This window comes from Kwoniella newhampshirensis (genome assembly GCF_039105145.1).
Source record: "Kwoniella newhampshirensis strain CBS 13917 chromosome 10 map unlocalized Ctg14, whole genome shotgun sequence".
NCBI lineage: Eukaryota > Fungi > Basidiomycota > Tremellomycetes > Tremellales > Cryptococcaceae > Kwoniella > Kwoniella newhampshirensis.
In genome coordinates, this window is record NW_027118344.1 from 180,473 (window position 1) to 199,283 (window position 18,811).

The following is an 18,811-nucleotide window of genomic DNA, read 5'->3' on the forward strand; positions in this document are numbered from 1 at the left end:
GAGTTACATCCCCAGACCGCATGCTGTGAATAATTTGTTGATTCAGATGTCAAGGCATTGGGCATACGAGATCCCTTCTTGTTACTCTACTATGAATCGTGTTCTGATGGCCAGTCATGTGAGGCATGTAGCAAGATTCGTTCCCACTTCTCGCACATTAGTGCGTGAAACCTTTTCAATCACTCTCACTTCCCTTCCACTCCATGATTTGGGCTAAGCACTCGGAAATGATTACTGCCTCCTGCCCTTGAGGCGATGCTTGAGGAGACACCTTGCCTTCTTTTACGGAGTCGTTTCGATCGTAAAGGAGTGGTCCTTGATAGGAATCTGCTTTACTAGTCTAAAATTCCCCGTACCTGCACACGTATTCGGCGACACGAGTCTTATCGTGTGGGCCCAAATGAAGACAACGAGCATAAGATAATATCCGAAATGTCTTGAGGCATGTCATGAGGCATATTGTCAGTATTTTACGGACAGATGGTCGTAATCATCAGACATGAGACACTCCTACTCTGTCTACTTGTACATAGGTTGCAGCTGAGGCTGACTATCCCAACCTTGCTGCACTTGATGACCATAGTCATGGTACGATTCCTCTGCGTCGAATCGGTAGGGCTGATCCCACCGGACGTCCGAGGCTGATCTCTCCTCTTCCAAAATGGACTTGCGCTTCTGGTATTCAGAGTACAATTCTACCTCAAGTTTTTGCTCCCTGAAGTACGACATCACACAAGCAAGAGAGCTCCTATTCAACGTCTCAAATTCCACAGCTGGATGTACCACCTTGCCGAAGTCAGCGGAAGAGATGAGAAGGTTGGTTCAATGGGCCTTCTGGGCTCAGTGTATTTGTCGGTGCCGATTGTGATGCATACTATCCTTGACGTCTATTACATGCCCGATAGGCTCGTGAATGCTGATAGACTGGGAACGACGGATCTAGACGGGACTGCCACATTGCAGTATCAGACTCAGGTGGAGGTTTGTGGGGTGAGATTTGCGGAAAGTGGAGGTTGTGACCAGGTCAAGGACAGAACATGCTCGAAAACGTGTTCCAGTATATCACTCGTCTTGCTGTCTTCAAAGCAGTTTCCATTCACCTCTGTCCACCCGCACTTAATCTACCACCACGCACACGCACAGAGATCGCTCTCACAATGCCCAACACGATCTGTTACTTCGATATGACCATTGGCGGTTCTCCCGCCGGTCGACTGACGTTTGAGCTTTTCGACGATGTCGTTCCAAAGGTGTGTCTCTGTTTACTGCTATCCTGGATTCGACCTCTATTGGCGCAGAGGCCTTGTTCGCATCACCCTCTCCTCTCTTACTTCTTTCTCATCAAACATCTGCTGACGACGACTTGTACCTCTGTTCCCTTTCACAGACCGCTGAGAACTTCAGACATCTTTGTTTGGGCGACAGGACCAATTCTTCAGGTCGACAGCTCGCTTATGCCGGTTCCAGCTTTCACAGATGCATAAAGGGATTTATGCTCCAAGGAGGCGACTTCACGAGAGGTGATGGTACTGGTGGAGAATCAATCTATGGAGATAAGGTGAGTGCATCTCCTAAGCGTTATCGGTCGGACACACTTCAGAATGGGTTCACTGAACAGATATTTATAGTTCGAAGATGAAGCGTTCACATTGAAACATGAGAAACCAATGTTGCTCTCCATGGCCAACGCTGGTCCCAACACCAACGGTTCTCAATTCTTCATCACCACGTGAGTTGATCTTGCTCGAGAAGCTCGACACTCTCCTTTCTCCCATCATTGATGTTCCAGACCCAAGCTGACCGAAGTGCTGGTCTTCCTCACACAGCGTTCCTACTCCTCACCTTGATGGGACACACGTCGTCTTCGGTAAAGTCCGATCGAACAGAGGTCTCGTTAGACGGATCGAGTCCATTCCCACCATCTCCGACAAACCAAACGAAGAGGTCAAGATTGCTGCCGCGGGACTGTTGAGCGAAGAAGAGGTGGCCAAAGAAGATGAGGAGAGAAAGAAGGCTCAGGAAACAGCTGCTGGAGAAGACATCTGGGAGGTGAGTACGAACCAGGCGGGGAGTATTGAGAAGGGACGCTGATGTTACGGTGATCTACTTACAGGACTATCCGCAAGATGAGGAAGGCGTTGATGCGGAAAAGGCAGAAGAGGCTTTGGGCGTTGCTACCAAATTGAAGGCAGTTGGCACAACGTGAGTATGCCTTAACTCTTGGTTGTCATCTCGACCCCGTCAGCTGTTGTTGATTGATTTCATCTTCCATCGTACTCGTAGAGAATTTAAGGCAGGCCAATTCGCCATCGCCCTTGACAAGTACCAAAAAGCACTTCGATATCTTGACGTCCACCCAGTCCTGCCTGACGATGCGCCAGCCGAGCAAGTCGAGGCTTTCCGAGCAACGTAAGTGTATTCGAAGTCTCTCCAACATTGCCCTCCAGGTTTATTAGAACATGTATGTGCTAATAATCTTACTCTATCTCGCAGTCGTCTACCGCTTCTTACCAATGCAGCTTTGGCCGCTCTCAAAATTTCACCTCCGGCAGCTCCTCTCGCTATCTCACTGACCACACGAGCACTCGCGCTCTCCAATCTCACACCGGCCGAAAAGGGCAAAGCACTCTACCGACGTGCGCTCGCGGAGATCCAGAAGAAGGACGATGAAGAGGCTGAGAAGGACTTGAAGGCTGCTTTGCAGTGTGTACCAGGTGATGCGGGAGTGATCAAAGCTTTGAAAGATGTGGAGAATAAGAGGAAGGAGCGGAAGGAGAAGGAGAGGAAAGCTTTCAGTAAGATGTTTGGGTAGAGTTGGTGAAACATCACGGAACTGGGATTGGTAGTATATATTATTCAATGCATCAATTATACCTCTTCAGAGCGTCAACATGATCGAGACTTGTCACTGTCATGCGAAGGAGTGCCACGACCAAGGAACGAAATAATATGTCTCTTCTTACAAAAATCATATCCTCCTCACATCAGAGATCCATCCGGATTCCTGGGTGGTGCTCTTCCCCTCCTCTCACTTCGAGGTGGTAACATCGGTCCATTATCCGTCCCTTGTTTCTGGGCAGATCCTCCAAGAGTCGGTGTACTTCTTCCCGAGTCTTGACCTTGGCCTGTTCCTCCACTCGGTCTCCTCACCGCTCTTGAAGGTATACTCAATGGAGCTGTACTTCCCCCAGCATTACCCACTTCGACGGAATACGATCCCTGTCTAGTCATACTAATACCGCTTGTGTTGGATCCTTCTCTTCTCATTCCATATCCGCCACCACCGCCATTAGAACCATCTCTCTTCATCGACGAAGAAGACGAAGCTGAGACAGTACGAGAGCCCATTGGTGGAGCAGGAGCAGGAGTGTCGGGCACATACGAGACATACGGCGAAGGTTCGATATGATACCCAGGAGCAGGGGTAGATGCCATCATGATGTTGTTGTTGAATATAGGATGCGGGTCGGATGATTTCGGGTCGGGTTGGAGAAGTGTAGATAGGAGATAAGTGAAGTCTAGGCCAACATCTCGAAGAAGCTACCGTGAAAAGTATCAGCACTAGTAGCAATACGACAGTCGACTATACTGACCTTCCTATTGTGCGACGCCGTGACGTGTATACACTCGTCTACAGTGCTCTGTCCGATGTTCGGAGCATAGACTTGTCGTCGGAACAAGTCCGCAAAAGTCTCGATTTGCTCTTTTGCCCATGTCACAAAGCCTGCGCCGATTTGTGCATCAGAACATGGAGGCCCCCACCATCAATGGAAACTCTTACTCACCCGACGCCATCTTGTTCTCCTTGAAGGCACTCATGTACCAATCACTCGTATGTCTGATCACGGTGAAACACACAATCGCCAATTCGCTAATATAAATGCTGATATCTCCTTCGCATTTTATACCCCTGACTCGCTTCAGCATGACTTCCCGTCTTGCTCGGAGGAAAGTATCTCTAGCGAGATCTGCTCGATCTAGTCGGACGAGGAGAGAAACAAGTGAAGAAGTGTTGGATTTACGTATTTGAGGTGAAGAGAGGTCGAACGAAATCTGAGTGATGAGTGACGGAACGAGTTGGTCCAGGCAAGCAGTCATGAGTGAGAGCGCGGAGGGGTTAGGGGCCACGGTCTTGAGAAGGTCTCGTCCTGGGTAAAGGACTCAAATGTCAGCACTGGAGCCTGATTGACCTGATCATCCGGGACTGACCCTTCTCGACGAGCTTGACCGCTTCCTCCCAGTCCCTCGTAGCGATGGCCATCGTGAGCTCATCACCATATTCGTCAATCCACCTTAAGTCTTTTGAGTCCGCCATAGAGATACCGATCATGGATAAGGGTCTGCCTCCTCCCACCCCGCCAGGACCAGATGGTTGACCCAAGTTCGGTGTGCCCTTCTGTGCGTACCCACACATCAGCCACCTTTTGAGCAAGCTAAGTTGGAATTTATGGGAGCTTACATCACCATGCCACATGCTTTTTCTCCTCTCCTGTTCCTTCTCGCTATCTTTCCGCTTTTTCTCACCAAGCTCTTGCGAAACCTGTCGGAATGCGCCCAGCAAAGCCTTCTTGTCTTCTGGTTTGCTCGTTCGATATACGCAGACTTCCTTACCTCGTCGTATTTTCAGGGCGTTCGTGAGATCTAAAGATACAGGACGGTGTTACCTAAGCTTGTGTGGTTTCGCCATACAAATGCGGAACTTAGCCAGCTTACCTCCGCTGTCTTTGACATCGACAACAATCAAATCCGCCAAGACCCAACAGCGTTCCGCTACCATTCTCCCTCTTTCTCTCTCTTTGTCTGCTGCCACTCCTCCTATCCCTGTCCCGGCAACATCTGTCGTGGTCGCACCTTTGGTTCTTCTTCTCCCGGCAATCAACAAAAGGTCGTTGAGCAGGAAGAGACTGACGCTTTGTTTGGCTTTGTACGTAGCAGCGTTCAGTTCGACGAAGTTGTGAGTCTCGAAAACCAGATGACGGCCAGGGACGAGCGGGAGGTACTTCTGAGAACCTTCGACGGTTGACCAGAGTTGAGTGAGCTGGGTTTTGTACAGGTTTTGAAGGTCAAGGACTGAGTTGCGTTGAGTCCGTCGACGTTCCACTGCAATCAGGTCAGATAAGCAAAAGCTCCCTTGTCTCACAGTTTCATTGGACAAACTACGTACGATTACCATTTTTGTCAAGAGTGGGAGCAAGAGTAGCTTCCATTCCCATCAACTGTGGTAGATCCTTCCACTGGCCAAGCAACTCTTTCAGCTCGAGCATGTCGTTTTCCAAAGTGGAGATTTCCTTGGAGATAGTGACGAATTCAGCGTAGCTGGAGGCGGTACATCAGCTCAAGCGATCATCCAACAACGCAAGGTCGTTCTCCACTCCTCTTCGCAATAACATATCAAGGTATTTTTCAGGCCAAAGACGAATCTTTCCGATCCCGTTGTCATCCGACCTGGCGATGTAGATTCCACCTCCAAGCCATGACAGTTGTATTCGTCCCACTCACTGCTTGAACACATTCCTCTGCAATTCCTTCGCATTGCCCTGTCTCGCTCTCATTAAAGCTGCTCTGAACCGTTTCTTCTCATCCTCATCTGCACCCGTCAAAGTCCTTCTCACGTAACCAGCGAGATCGAACCCATCTTTCCCCAATTCCTCCAAATCCCATTCTTCCTCCCTCGAATGATCCGCAGCACCTCTTCTCCCTCCTGCAACAGCAGCTCCCCCCGAGCTGATAGGGACAGAAGGTGCTTGGGGCAATTTGCCGAATCCGGATTGAGAGAATTCAGGTGAACCGAATTGTGAGAAATAGGTCTCTCCCCCGCCAGCGACAAGATCATCATTGTCGTTGTCGTTGTCGTTGTCGTTGTCGGCTGGGGTGAAGTCTGCTCCTCCATATGGATCGAATGTAAGAAAATCGCTCTGACCAGGTAAAGGTGGAGCGGGTGTGTACTGTTCTCCAACATATCTAAAGCAAAGACCTCTGTCAGTGTCTTCCCCACAAGCAACAATAACATGCCCTGCGTCTCATCCTTTCCTGCCCATGATACGATCTTTGAGCCAAAGAGCCGTGACAGTGATCCTCCGAGTCGGAACTGCATACCTACCTCATGCTCAATCGCTTTTTGATCTTATCTCCAACCTTTGACTTTCTGGCATCCCGTTTCCGTCCACCATCCTCGGGCATAGGAGGTGGTCGAGGTGCTGAGCCCAAAGGCCCAGACGCATGCCCTTGACCGCGTGGGATCGCGGCGGATGGTCGTCGAAGTGATGCCATGTTAGTCGCTCTCTCTTCTTGTATGGGAGCAAAGTTGTTGACCTATATAGCGGATGAGGACACAAATCATCAGTCGTGTTGATGGCGGAGCAAGTGAACCGGTCGTTGTGATGATGATGCGGTCACTCGAACCAACCGAGGGGGTTCAGCGGTGATCTCCGCCTGATACCGTTCATGAATTGAGCATAATCAAAGCATCACACTACGAGTAATCTACATTTGTATCTCACTTCCGACTACCGACTTTTCTATGCTGCTCCAAGCTCCGCTAATGTCTTCACAAAGGCAGTAGGGTTCAAGATCTCCGTACTTCCATATGTGACCTTCTTCCCGCCCCCACCACCCTCTTTTTGATATCTATTTGCCCATTCCATCAGATTGCCATATTCCACATATCCGCCTCCTCCCACCACGAACACCACACTTTCCTGATATTGCTGACGGCCCCTTGCAGACTGTGTTGGACCACGACCACGAGTGGCCCGGGGATCGAAGAACAGATAGTCGTCTGTGTCCTGTAAAGCTTGTGTGGCTGCTGTTGTGGGTTCCATGAGAGCTTCGACCAGTCTGGTCACTGTCAATTCTTTGCGGGCCGGCAAAAAGTTCTTCACGCCTGAGATGATGTTGTCAAGACCGACACCAGTAATACCGCCTTCTCGTAATCTGTCCGTAATCTAGAAGAAGTCAGCCGCGATGTTGTCTATAGTCGAGACGTGACTCACTCTGTTACCTAAAGCACTAAATCCTCGGGTCCATTCTCCACCTGTCTGAGCCTGTGCTGCCACAGCGGGTTGCGTCGCCATCATGGTCATCCTCGTCACCTCCCTGACCTTCTTCACGTACTCCAATGCTGCCACGTCTGCACCGACTTCCTTGAGCATGCTGGTCAATTCAGCGAGATCCTCCTTTGGCAGAGCGTTGTCCATCATTGAGAGAAAATAGATGATCACAAGTCGCAGTTGGTCGTCGGCGTTGGGGTGAGCGGTCTGTTCCGGGTCGTCTGTCTGACCCTTGAGCGTGGCGACGATTGTCGCTTTGTTCTGTCGAGTGGCGGTCTCTTCGACCTGGAATAAATTGTCCAAGCCTCGCTCCTTTATTGATTGAAGGAGGGCAGTAGCAATGTTCATGTGCGTGTCGAGGGTGTGCTTTCGGGCCGTCAGCTCAGGAAGCGCAGTGATAGCCGTTTTGAGGTTTGCGGTGTTCGAGGAAAAGTCGCTATAGGCCGTATGAGCAAAGAACCCCGAATACAGACAGGAAATCACTCACATCTGAGAAACGTCGTTGACGTCACTGATTCCGGTTGACCGCGTAAGCTCAGCAGCATCTGACTTGTATCTGCTCAATTCCGCATCGATATCTTCGGCAACTTGAGGGAAAGGGTTGCCAGCGTTCTTCGCCCAAAAGAAATCTTTCGAGTCGATGTCATACGATTTCTTCTGCAGTCGGCCGTTTTCAGGCGACTAGCGACACAGGCGTCAGCAAAGGCCGGTCGTCGGTCAATATTTTGGTATGCTTACCTCCACAGTCACTCTGTTAAGCTTCATGTCAAGTACGTCATGAACCAAGGCCTGATATGTCCAAGAGTGAGAGAGCATGGGAATCAAGTCGACATTTCTGTCCAGAATCACAAGCACTGCGCTCACAGTCATTAGTGGAAGCAACATAGGAAGAATTTGACCAGCTTACGAGGTCTCTGAAGGCTGCTGAGGCCGTCCGACCCATACCCTGTATCCCTTCCTGCCCCACCTCGTTGAGAAATTGACGCAATATGGTCCCTCAATTTTGCGTCAAGGTTTCTTGCCACCATCTCTGCAGCATTACCTCGTGGACACCGGATAATGGGTATAAAGTCTACAGAACAGGTCAGCTGGTTCCGAACGTCAAGAAAGCGACCACCGACTCACTCATGGTCGTGATCACGCTGAACAATCCTTTCGCGACTCTCTCCACTTCTTCCGTTATCTCGAGCTCTCCAGCTTTTGGGTCGTTCAATACCACATAGCTCGGTCTTCCCTCAACTTCCTTCTCTTTTGGCGCTTTTGCGCCCTTCTTCCCTCCTGTCCCGTTGACTTCAGTCTTCGTTTCTCGTCGAGGTAAGAGCGAGAAAAGGCTGGGTGAAGGAACCAGGAAATCGAGGAATTGATCGTGGACAGAGGAGATGAGTTGACCAGTGCTTCCTGTAGGATCGTTCGCGAGAATGAGAGAAGCTAATTCCTCGAGTAGTGACCGGGGGAGGGAGGAGGTGAATGAAAGATGATAAGAGGAATAAAGAGGTGGATTGAGATCCTACATGCCAATACGGGATTAGTTTGTACAAACGATCTTCACAGTAGCAATCAGGGTAGAGAACGTACCTCGGCAATGCGTCGGATATTGGACAGGGTCGGAGAGACGAGATAGACGGCTGGTACATCTGCCAAAGGCGGTCTATTGGAATGCAATTGCATATGCAATGTCACTCCTTGTTCCCTCAGATCCTGAACCCTCAAGCTCGTAGCCAATATATCCTTGCTCAGATCATCGAGGATGAGTACCTTCCACACTAACGGTGCTTGAGCGTTATCGTCGAACGTCGATGTAGGAGATGATGGTCGAGGAAATGGACCTGCTGAGGAGGAAGCGGTTGGAGGGGGTTGGTTGAGATTCAAGAGGGTGAGAAGCGCGTTCGTCTGCGATTGAAGTAGAGTGGGCCTAGACATCGTGAGAGACGGACCGCTTTATCCGGCTACTACACAGCTGACAGAGCAATCTGTAGAGATGAACGAATAGCTTAGGCAATGGACGCAGAGCGGCTTGAGTCGTGGCAGATGGATCATGACCGCGCTGGAACGAAGAGTGTATGCAGCGGGCGAGAGGAGGAGAGCGTCGACCTAAAGTTCCACGTGATGGGATTGGGCTTTGATTATCTTACGTAAATGATTGGTGGCCTGTTGGATTTCTTCGACTTTTGAACACTGTGCAACCTGTAACAATATCCTCCTCATCACAACACTTACACTCACACCATTATCATCAGCATCGCAACAATCGACGAGTCCTCTCTCTCTATACTCCGTTTGGACCTCTAGTAGCGCCACGCCGGAAGTCTCTCATAGGCTTCCGGACCGGATCATCTCAGTCTCCTCAGCCTGAGAACGCTTGACGACTAGACCAGTCTACAGCTTGCCCAATATGGATCCTTGGAATCAGACCGTCATCGATCAAAATGAGAAACGCTATGTCACCTCTGATGTACCTCGAAGGATGTGAGTGGTCATCGTCAGGGGTAGAGAGTGCACTGGAAGCTGATATTTGCACCCTTTGTTCACAGCAAACACATTCAATTCCAACCATTCACACCTAAAGATATCGTTCGTATCTCCGAAGTACAGGTTAGCGTACCTGAGCTGTACAAGAACCATGAAGATGGGTCGAGAACAACCGCTCCGGATGGACCGTTAGATGGGCGAATGGTGAGCTGACCAGTCCCACAGACTGGGACGTATAGCTCATACTCTGATTGTAGGGTCCCAATGAGAAAGGAAAGAAATGCTTGACATGTGGTGAAGAAGCTGCTAAATGTGTTGGACATTATGGCTACATCAAACTCGTTCTCCCTGTCTTTCACATCGGTTACTTTCGACCTACCATCAACATGCTTTCTTGCGTTTGCAAAACCTGCGCACGAGTCCTCCTTCCTCCTAACGAACGCGCTGCATTCCTCAAACGATTTAGACGGCCCAATATCGAATCTCTTCAACGACAATCTGCATCCAAAGCGGTTCTTGCTGCGTGCAAAAAGCGAACCACTTGTTATTATTGCGGAGCACCCAATGGAGTTGTCAAGAAATCGGGAGCGTTGAAGATCAGTCATGAACCCTTTCGAGCATCAAAGATGGCAGGACTGAAGGATGAGTGGATGGCGACGTTCAAGTCGGCTGTAGCGGAAAATCAAGCGGTAGCGACTCATCTGAGTAAGGCAGTGGACGATCTCAATCCGTTGAAAGTATTGGAGCTTTTCAAACGAGTCACTGCAGAGGTGAGCATGTATCTAGTCTTGCAAAACTTTCGAAAGCTGACTTCAGATGCAGGATTGCGAGCTCCTGGCATTACATCCCGAAGTCGGTCGCCCCGAAGATTACATATGGCAGTACATCTCGGTTCCTCCGCCTTGCATTCGACCATCCGTGGCGTCCGAAGCGGGAAAGTGAGTTACCTTACGCCATCCCAAGCGGGTATCAGCTGATCCAAGCGGGCGCAGCAACGAGGATGATTTGACAGCGAAGCTGGCGGAGATAGTTAACTTCAACAATGTCCTCACTCTCATGATGGATCTGGGTAGAGGTATTGATATGATCACGGTGAGTATTCCGGATGTAAATAGCGCGAATAGAGCCGCTAAATTCATTTTAGGGGAACTGGGAAGCTCTCAGCCAATCTGTTGCGTTATATATCAATTCCACAGCGCCAGGATTACAGCAGATGGGCGTGAGTAGATCGTCCGTATCGATTAATACAGATTCTGACCCCTTGTGACTTTCAGGCGAAACCTATCCGAGGATTTGTACAACGATTAAAAGGAAAGCAAGGTCGTTTTAGAGGAAACTTGTCAGGGAAACGTGTGGACTTCTCAGGTCGTACCGTCATTGGGCCGGATCCCAACTTGCGAATCGATGAGGTAGGCCCTATGTTATTTCCAACGATGGTTGCAAGCTGCTGACTGCGTGATCCGTCTTCCAGGTTGCTGTGCCCGAGAAGGTCGCAGTCAAGCTGTCGTACCCTGAACGGGTAACCGATTACAATATGAATGCTATGCGAGACGCCATTATCAATGGTTCCAGGTTACATCCTGGAGCAAATGTTTTGGAAAGAAAAGGCGAGAATGGAGCTCCTTCGATGCGAATCGCTTTGCATGTCATGAAGGATAGAGAAAGTCGCAAGCGGTGGGCGAGAGATCTGCGGATAGGAGACATCGTGCATCGACATGTGAGAGATGGAGAGTGAGTGACTCTCCTGCGATAATCGTCTTCTCGGCACTAACACTGAAGCGACCGTAGTATTGTTCTTTTCAATCGACAACCGAGTTTACACAAGCTGTCAATCATGTGTCACCGAGTGAGAGTTCGACCGTGGAGAACGTTCAGATTGAACGAATGTGTTTGCAACCCATACAACGCCGATTTCGATGGAGACGAGATGAATCTGCGTGAGTCTGCATCACGTTGGATAGAGCAAAGAGAAGGTTGTTGACCTTGTCGACAGACGTACCACAGACCGAGGAAGCGCGGACCGAAGCGTTGGAGCTGATGTCGGTGAAGAAGAATCTTGTGACACCGCGTAATGGAGAGCCAATCATCGCTGCTATCCAAGACTTCATTACTGCCTCATACCTGCTATCTCGACGGGACCGTTTCTACGATCGACAGCAATTCACACAGATCGCCTCGTACCTCGGCGATGGTGTCCTCAATATCGACTTACCTCCACCTGTCATCTGGAAGCCCGTTCGAATGTGGACCGGAAAGCAGATCTTCAACTTACTCATGAGACCCAATAAAGACTCCAAAGTTCTAGTCAACCTCGAAGCCAAGTGCCGGACGCAAGTAGACCCCGCCAAAGAGGATCGTTTCATACCAGACATGTCGCCGAATGATGGCTACCTCGTCATTCAGAACAGTGAAATCATGTGTGGCGTTTTCGACAAGAACACTGTTGGAGACGGAAAGAAGAATTCGGTCTTCGGTGTCATCATGCGCGACTATGGACCGGAAGAAGCAGCCGTTGCGATGAACCGGCTAGCGAAGCTTGCCGCTCGATGGTTGGCTAATATCGGTTTCTCGCTAGGTATCAACGATGTCATACCTGGTCCAATTTTGCATGCCAGCAAGGACGAAAGAGTAGAGAAGGCTTATGTCATGTGCGACGAGTTCATCGACTTGGCGAAAAAAGGTTTGTTGGAGAATGCGCCGGGATGCGACCAAGAAGCCACGCTAGAGCAAAAGATCTCCAAGACTCTTTCCGATGTTCGAGAAGCAGTCGGAAAGATTTGTATGCAGGAGCTCAGCAGACATAACGCACCACTCATCATGGCCACATGTGGATCTAAAGGTGAGTGGGGTGCAAGCATAGACCGGACATCGCTGATGATCTCTGGGTAAAGGCTCCGTCATCAACGTCGCTCAAATGGTCGCTTGTGTCGGACAACAAATCATTGCCGGTAGTCGTGTGCCAAACGGTTTCCAAGATCGATCCTTGCCTCACTTCAAGAAGAAGTCCAAGAACCCGCCTTCGAAAGGTTTTGTCCGGAATTCTTTCTTCTCCGGTTTGACTCCTACCGAATTCCTCTTCCACGCTATCAGTGGTCGAGAAGGTTTGGTCGATACTGCGGTCAAAACCGCCGAAACCGGTTATATGGCTCGTCGGTTAATGAAGGCATTGGAAGATCTCTGCATTCATTACGATCTCAGTGTGAGGAACAGTGTCGGCGGAGTTGTGCAGTTCCAATATGGTGATGATATGCTGGACCCTGCATGTCTGGAGGGAGATGCGACCCCTGTCGAGTATGTGCGGAGCTGGTCTCACGCATGTGTAAGTTTGTCCCGTTATGCTCCGACTGCCTTCGCTGATTCATCTGTCCATCATTTAGCGTGTTGCTGGACGAAGTGGTCGGGCTCTTTACCCTTACGAGGTTCGACAGATAGCTAGTCGTATCTACCCCGAATCTATAGTCCCACCCAGTCCTCAACCTTTCAAGCGTGGTAGAGGCAGGAAGGTTAAACCTCCGACTCCTCTGCCCATACCCGCGCTTCCAACTGAATGGGCAGGATGTCACACGAAGTACAGGGAGAACACATACAATTTCATCGTCGACAAGATCGTGAAAGCGATGGTCATCCAGAGACAGGCGAGAGGAATACCAGATGCGGATGATGCTGCAATGGCAGAGGAGTATGAGGATCTGCTTACGTCTGATGACCGTGAGTTCATACGAGAGTATCACTTGTCATGTTTAAGCTAAATTATATTCTGATCTTTCAGCTGCGATCCGAGCTGTCTTGGAGAATGCCAACAAAGTGACGGAAGCTCAACTTGTTTTCTTCTTGGAAGACTGTCGCATCAGATACCTCCGAGCGAAGATCGAGCCAGGATCCACTGTCGGTGCCGTCGGTGCCCAGTCAATTGGTGAACCAGGTACACAAATGACCTTGAAGACTTTCCATTTCGCTGGTGTCGCATCCATGAACGTCACACTTGGTGTACCTCGAATCAAGGAGATCATCAACGCTGCAAAGGTTATTAGTACGCCCATCATCACGGCTGAAATGGCTATCCCGGATAGTGAAACTGCGGCGAGGATAGTCAAGGGTCGAGTGGAGAGAACTGTCTTGGGTGATGTGGGTGGCGCCTTAGTGCTTCAGTTTTCACATGACAAGAGCTGACGCGACGTTCAGATTGCCTCTGTCATCGAAGAGAGCTGGACAAATGCGAACGCATACATCGAAATACATATAGATATGGATGCCGTCAGACGACTACAGGTAGGTCTCGTAGCAAGTCTCAGGGGGGGGGCATACACTAATGAGCTTTGTGCAGCTTGAGATCACCCTCGAATCAATCAAATGGGCTCTGGTTGCTGCACCCAAACTCAAGATTCCCGAAGGTGTGAGTGCCGCGGACAAGTGGACCGGGGAGATGCTTTGCTGACTATCCCTTCCCTGCAGTCGATTCACATTGCCGTCAAAACTTCTCGTATCAGATTATGGATCGACGAACCCGCCAAAGATAAGGACAACAAGTCTCTCGGTATCTACGAAAGATTGAAGTACCTCAAGAGAGCGATCCCTTACGTCCAGGTCAAGGGTCTTCCGGCAGTTGACAGAGGTGTAGTGACCAAGGATGAGAAGGATGAGAGTATACACAGGCTCTTGGTGACTGGTTACGGTTTGTCAGAGGTCATGGGCACGGAAGGTATGTGCCATTCAAGCCTCTCCTTCGTTTCGCTATCGCTTTGCCGTAGCGCTTGACCTTGCGAGTTTTGGAATACCGCCACCGCCTGTGCTGACTAGTCGCTCCTTTTCCTCTTCTTCAATTCTTCAAGGTGTCGACGGCCTGAAAACCAAGACCAACCACGTCATGGAAACCCAAAAGGTCCTTGGTATCGAAGCAGCTCGTCAGACCATCTACAACGAGATCCAGACTACCATGCGCTCCCACGGAATGTCAATCGATCCCAGACACGTCATGTTATTGGGTGATGTCATGACTTACAAGGGAGAAGTGTTGGGTATCACGCGATTTGGTGTTCAGAAGATGAAGGATTCGGTTCTCATGTTGGCCAGTTTCGAGAAGACTACAGATCATCTGGTGCGTATCCGGTAACAGGGTAAGATGAATCGGGCAAGTCGCTGACAATTCCTTCACGGTAGTTCGACGCCTCACTCTTCTCGAAGAAAGATGAGATCCAAGGAGTGTCAGAATGTATCATCATGGGTACACCTGCACCCGCTTGTGGTACTTCCCTGTGAGTGTGGCCCCTGTCTGAGGCACATAGCATAACAGACAATGCGATACAATACTTATTATATTTTGTCTTACTTCAGCGCATCAATTGTTACACCCGCTCCTCTATTACCTCGGAAGAAACCTCTCCTGTTCGAGACTGCTTACAGAGCAGGACAAGACCGCTTGTCAGATCATATACCTATGGCTGTCGATGTGTACTAGTCCCTTACTACATTCGTTCTTATCTCATTCATCAATACATCTCTGCATGATTCGCTTTCTTCCGGTCCCTGTTCGTTCTTTCCATGACCCAATATCGATTGTGGTCCATAACGTCATGTAACGATATACACTGCAGTACATGCTAGGTCGATTTTGGAACTAACAACAATATGCATCCATCCGTCTGTCCGTCTGTCTTTGGCGCAACCCATCCCTCGAAACTTATATCTATATATATAATATTGTATTCATATCGAGAAATGGCAAACATGATCTGAATCCGGTTGAATCATATCACACGAATTCAGTCAAACCTATACGACGGGTTTCTCAAGCAAAGGAGGAGCGATTCCCCCAGTAGCGGTCGAGGTGGTGTCGGTGGTGGTGTTCGTGGTTGAAGTCCTGGATCCTGCGCCAGGAAGGAGACCGAGTCGCTGATCAATCTCTACTCGAACTTTGTCATATACCACGTCGACGGGTGGAGAAGAGTCGATCTGGGAACAGGGGTGCATGTCAGTCTTGATCATGCTTTTGAATCATAGGAAATTGATGGTCTTCGAATATGGGTACGATATGTCGTATTGATAGGACATGATGACTGTACGATGGCATGGCAGAGATATACCACAGACTCACTTCGACAACGTTGCCTCGTTTGCGGTAGTAGTCCACCACAGGCATGGAGGTTTCGATGAAGGTTCCTGTTTGTCGAGGGAACAGACGTCAGTCAGCGTTCAAGTGGGTTTGGGCTGAAGAAGACTCTTCATCTCGTCTCTCTTCCCGCATCAATCTGTGTTGAAGAACCAAGAACACGACGGGGCAGGCAACGAGCAGACGTGGACAGTGCATTCTCCCATCGTTTGCGCAACTCTCCGAACGACCACGCATGGAAATTCAGCAAGACTTTGAAAACTCACGGAACCTCTTGGTGATACTCTCCCTGTTATCGTCGTCTCTCCCACTCGTCTTACCCCTCTCCAACAATCGCTCCAACATGACAGCCTCTGTCGTCGAGATGAAAAGCACGAACGACGACTGACACACCGCCGCGTCGAACTTGAGTGCCTGATCCATCTTTCGCGGGAAACCGTCGATGAGGAACCGACCGTGGGATGATTCCCAGCCTGGAGCTGAGGGAGGGGAAGAGAGGGTATCGGACATGGCGTTCTCGAGGAGCTGTTTCGTTGGGTCGGAAGGGGGGTGGTCGTGGGACGGTCATATGGTGATCGTAGGTTGGGGCGGTGATATCAGATAGAAAAAGGAAACACAATAGGGAGGGGAGATGTTAGCTGATACTCCACTTTCTAGATCACCTGACTGGGGACTCTCTCTCACTCACCTTGATGGTAACTTCCATGGGGACTATCTTTCCCTCCGTGATATACTCTTTGATCATAGCACCGTAGGTCGAACCAGGTCGAGTTTGCTCAGCTCGAAGGAGATCACCAGCTGGGAGTACATGTAGATTCAACTTGAGATGGACAGAACAGATAAGATGACAATGAAGCTTGGCAACCAGGACCGGACGCGCCCGTCAATAAAGGGGAGTGTGAGGCGGGAAGTCGCATATGGTAGGCCTTGATGGATGTAAGGGACAAACGGAAACTCACCAGAAAGATGCTTGAAGCCATAATCCTTGACGAGACGATCACATTGAGTGCCCTTGCCTACGAGAGGTGAGCTCAAGGTCAGCCGTGCAGAGCAAAACGCTCCTCGATCGTTGGCCGTCGGTCTGCTCGCATCGCAGTTGGGAGCCACGCGTGTATGAGGCCCCCATCTCTACCTGCACATACACCCTTCGATACGGGGTGAGACAAAGCTTGACTCAAACGTACCAGCACCTGGACCACCTAGAACGAAGATGACCGTAATCTTCTCAGCGTCGAAGACCGGCTTGTCCGACAATGCAGGAGTCCCCTTCGAGCTCATATCGGCGTCAGGACTGATCGGCGTGGGCGGAGCTGCTCCTGCAGGATTGGGTTGAGTGGGAGGGGCCGGGGTAGTAGCGGTGGTGGGTGTCGGCGTGCTGGTGGTGGTGGTGCTGGTGCTGGTGGTGGATTGGTGGTGTTTGTCAGATGAGAAAGCTGCTTTGACGGTATCTATCACTGTCATCTTGCGGATCGACGTGGTGGGAATTTGTCGTAGATAAAAAATCAGGTCGACAGGAGAGAAAGTTGGTGGAGATGGATAGGTGAGTTGACTGTGTGGTGCAGAGCAGTGACGGCGACTTCTGCTCTCGACGCGCTGGATTAGGCAACTAACTTGAATCGTGGCGTGGCAACGAAAAGATTATTAGCTTTCAACCTCAGATACCCCAATAGACGAGCGCTTGATCGTCAAATGCATGCTTATAATGTGCTGTATGTGATGGGATGAATGCGAGATGGAAATATGATAAATTGATGACAGCGGTGCTTGTAAGTGAATGCGTCTTCTCGTTCCGCCATGGGAATGGTCGTTAATCCCTTTCCAACGGCCCCTCGCTCAAATATCTACTCGTCCCCTCTTCCACCGCCTTCGTTATCTGCTGCATCCTCCAGAGCTCTCTTCGCCATCTGCGCCAGGATCTCCGGTCGGTCGGCAAACTCGATCAATCGCAATCGCAGCGCGTAACATACTGTGCTCGTGGGGCACATCAGCTGATGCTTGACCAGGCAGATGACGACCAACTGACCTTTCTCGATCTTTTCGAGCGATCTTTGCGTCTCATCTTGCTTCTTTGAGAGCTTGTACAGCATTTGTGGAGAGATGCCATCGAAATCTATGTTCGACACCAGTCAGCTATATCATGCCTTGTATTAGAGGTGGGGGCCCTGACCGTGAAAGAGGACTTACGAGCTTTGACTGTTCGGACGAATTCACATACAGCAAGCGGTGTCCCATGATCTCCAGTACTGAGGGCTGTACATGAGGATGATTGATCAGCTTATAGTTGAGAACTGACTATCTGAACGATAAATTGCAGGAAAAGCATCGATCAGACATACCATTCGTGGCATATCTCATCAGTTCGCCGGTGAGATCTGACATGCCTAGGATATAGTCTTCGGGTGTCACCACGACGAGCTGAGAGGGAGTTAATGCAGTACGGAACGTTGCGATAGGGGGAAGAAAGACAGGTGAGGAGCAACGCATTTAGCAGAGGAACGCCTGGGACTTTTGAGTTGAAGCTTACCGGTTCACCCGCTTCGTCAGATAAAGTCTGTTGTACCTCTTCTAGCGGGATCAGTGTCCCATGTTCGAGGTACCACAAGAACGATAGACCCTCGATATATTCTTCCAGCCCAGGAGAGCTATCAAACCACATCAACATCTTGACCTCGATTTAGCCGGAAAAGCAGTTTCGACAGCCATGAACTCACACCTGCCTATTCCATCTCCAGAAGGCTTCCCTCCCAGCTTTCTCATCCTTGTCCGATTCCATCCCCGCTCCACGAACTCTCAACTCATCCCTGATCTTGCCAAAATTCACCCATATCTCCCTCTCCTTCTTCCTCCCTTCCGTCAAAGTCTTCTCCTTTGCCGGACCGAGAGAGGTGGCTCCTCGATGCAGGTGGAATATGAGTTTCTTCGATAGTTGGGTGATGGATCGAGACAGGATGATGAGTCGTTCTCTACGTTCGTTCTGGAATTTCCAAACAACAGAGGTCGTCAGTCATCGCATCGTTCTCGTTGCACTCATCGGAAGTGAGGATGGTGGACACATACGTCCGAATCCAGCTCTGCGCGATACGATTCAAAGGTCTTGGCTAGATGTTGTCTCCTTGACATTGCGGTCAAAGATGACTCGGGCATGATCACGTCGGTGTTTGCCATGATTCCACTTGGTCTTGTTGTC

General features: G+C 50.0%; 6 protein-coding genes across 6 annotated transcripts; 2 read left to right on the forward strand and 4 right to left on the reverse strand.

The window, feature by feature from the left end:
- Positions 1 to 1,157: 1,157 nt before the first annotated feature.
- IAR55_006776 (peptidyl-prolyl cis-trans isomerase D) lies at positions 1,158 to 2,812 on the forward strand (the record flags this gene model as incomplete). Its single annotated transcript, XM_066949855.1, has 7 exons — positions 1,158 to 1,250; positions 1,388 to 1,558; positions 1,629 to 1,729; positions 1,827 to 2,049; positions 2,114 to 2,202; positions 2,284 to 2,409; positions 2,494 to 2,812. The coding sequence occupies 7 exons, from the start codon at positions 1,158 to 1,160 to the stop codon at positions 2,810 to 2,812; spliced, it is 1,122 nt and encodes a 373-aa protein (XP_066799547.1).
- Positions 2,813 to 2,979: 167 nt separating this feature from the next.
- IAR55_006777 (uncharacterized protein) lies at positions 2,980 to 6,270 on the reverse strand (the record flags this gene model as incomplete). The annotated part of the gene is made up of 9 exons (XM_066949856.1): positions 2,980 to 3,540; positions 3,594 to 3,724; positions 3,786 to 4,148; positions 4,210 to 4,396; positions 4,460 to 4,641; positions 4,714 to 5,100; positions 5,165 to 5,316; positions 5,500 to 5,961; positions 6,101 to 6,270. 9 exons carry the CDS (start codon positions 6,268 to 6,270, stop codon positions 2,980 to 2,982), a joined length of 2,595 nt encoding a protein of 864 aa, XP_066799548.1.
- Positions 6,271 to 6,518: 248 nt separating this feature from the next.
- IAR55_006778 (uncharacterized protein) lies at positions 6,519 to 8,969 on the reverse strand (the record flags this gene model as incomplete). The annotated part of the gene is made up of 7 exons (XM_066949857.1): positions 6,519 to 6,944; positions 6,993 to 7,485; positions 7,537 to 7,730; positions 7,788 to 7,903; positions 7,957 to 8,121; positions 8,175 to 8,556; positions 8,625 to 8,969. The coding sequence occupies 7 exons, from the start codon at positions 8,967 to 8,969 to the stop codon at positions 6,519 to 6,521; spliced, it is 2,121 nt and encodes a 706-aa protein (XP_066799549.1).
- Positions 8,970 to 9,441: 472 nt separating this feature from the next.
- IAR55_006779 (uncharacterized protein) lies at positions 9,442 to 14,973 on the forward strand (the record flags this gene model as incomplete). The annotated part of the gene is made up of 20 exons (XM_066949858.1): positions 9,442 to 9,515; positions 9,581 to 9,722; positions 9,776 to 10,288; positions 10,341 to 10,456; positions 10,511 to 10,610; positions 10,663 to 10,737; positions 10,793 to 10,927; positions 10,990 to 11,249; positions 11,307 to 11,455; positions 11,512 to 12,357; positions 12,410 to 12,837; positions 12,896 to 13,007; positions 13,074 to 13,226; positions 13,288 to 13,643; positions 13,701 to 13,787; positions 13,843 to 13,911; positions 13,971 to 14,217; positions 14,348 to 14,613; positions 14,676 to 14,770; positions 14,850 to 14,973. The coding sequence occupies 20 exons, from the start codon at positions 9,442 to 9,444 to the stop codon at positions 14,971 to 14,973; spliced, it is 4,347 nt and encodes a 1,448-aa protein (XP_066799550.1).
- A 314-nt stretch (positions 14,974 to 15,287) lies between these two features.
- Positions 15,288 to 17,085, reverse strand: IAR55_006780 (uncharacterized protein; the record flags this gene model as incomplete). Its single annotated transcript, XM_066949859.1, has 6 exons — positions 15,288 to 15,467; positions 15,610 to 15,674; positions 15,891 to 16,149; positions 16,313 to 16,422; positions 16,584 to 16,640; positions 16,809 to 17,085. The coding sequence occupies 6 exons, from the start codon at positions 17,083 to 17,085 to the stop codon at positions 15,288 to 15,290; spliced, it is 948 nt and encodes a 315-aa protein (XP_066799551.1).
- Positions 17,086 to 17,465: 380 nt separating this feature from the next.
- On the reverse strand, positions 17,466 to 18,789 carry IAR55_006781 (uncharacterized protein; the record flags this gene model as incomplete). The annotated part of the gene is made up of 7 exons (XM_066949860.1): positions 17,466 to 17,590; positions 17,648 to 17,734; positions 17,809 to 17,874; positions 17,961 to 18,039; positions 18,149 to 18,266; positions 18,336 to 18,598; positions 18,682 to 18,789. The coding sequence occupies 7 exons, from the start codon at positions 18,787 to 18,789 to the stop codon at positions 17,466 to 17,468; spliced, it is 846 nt and encodes a 281-aa protein (XP_066799552.1).
- Positions 18,790 to 18,811: the final 22 nt, after the last annotated feature.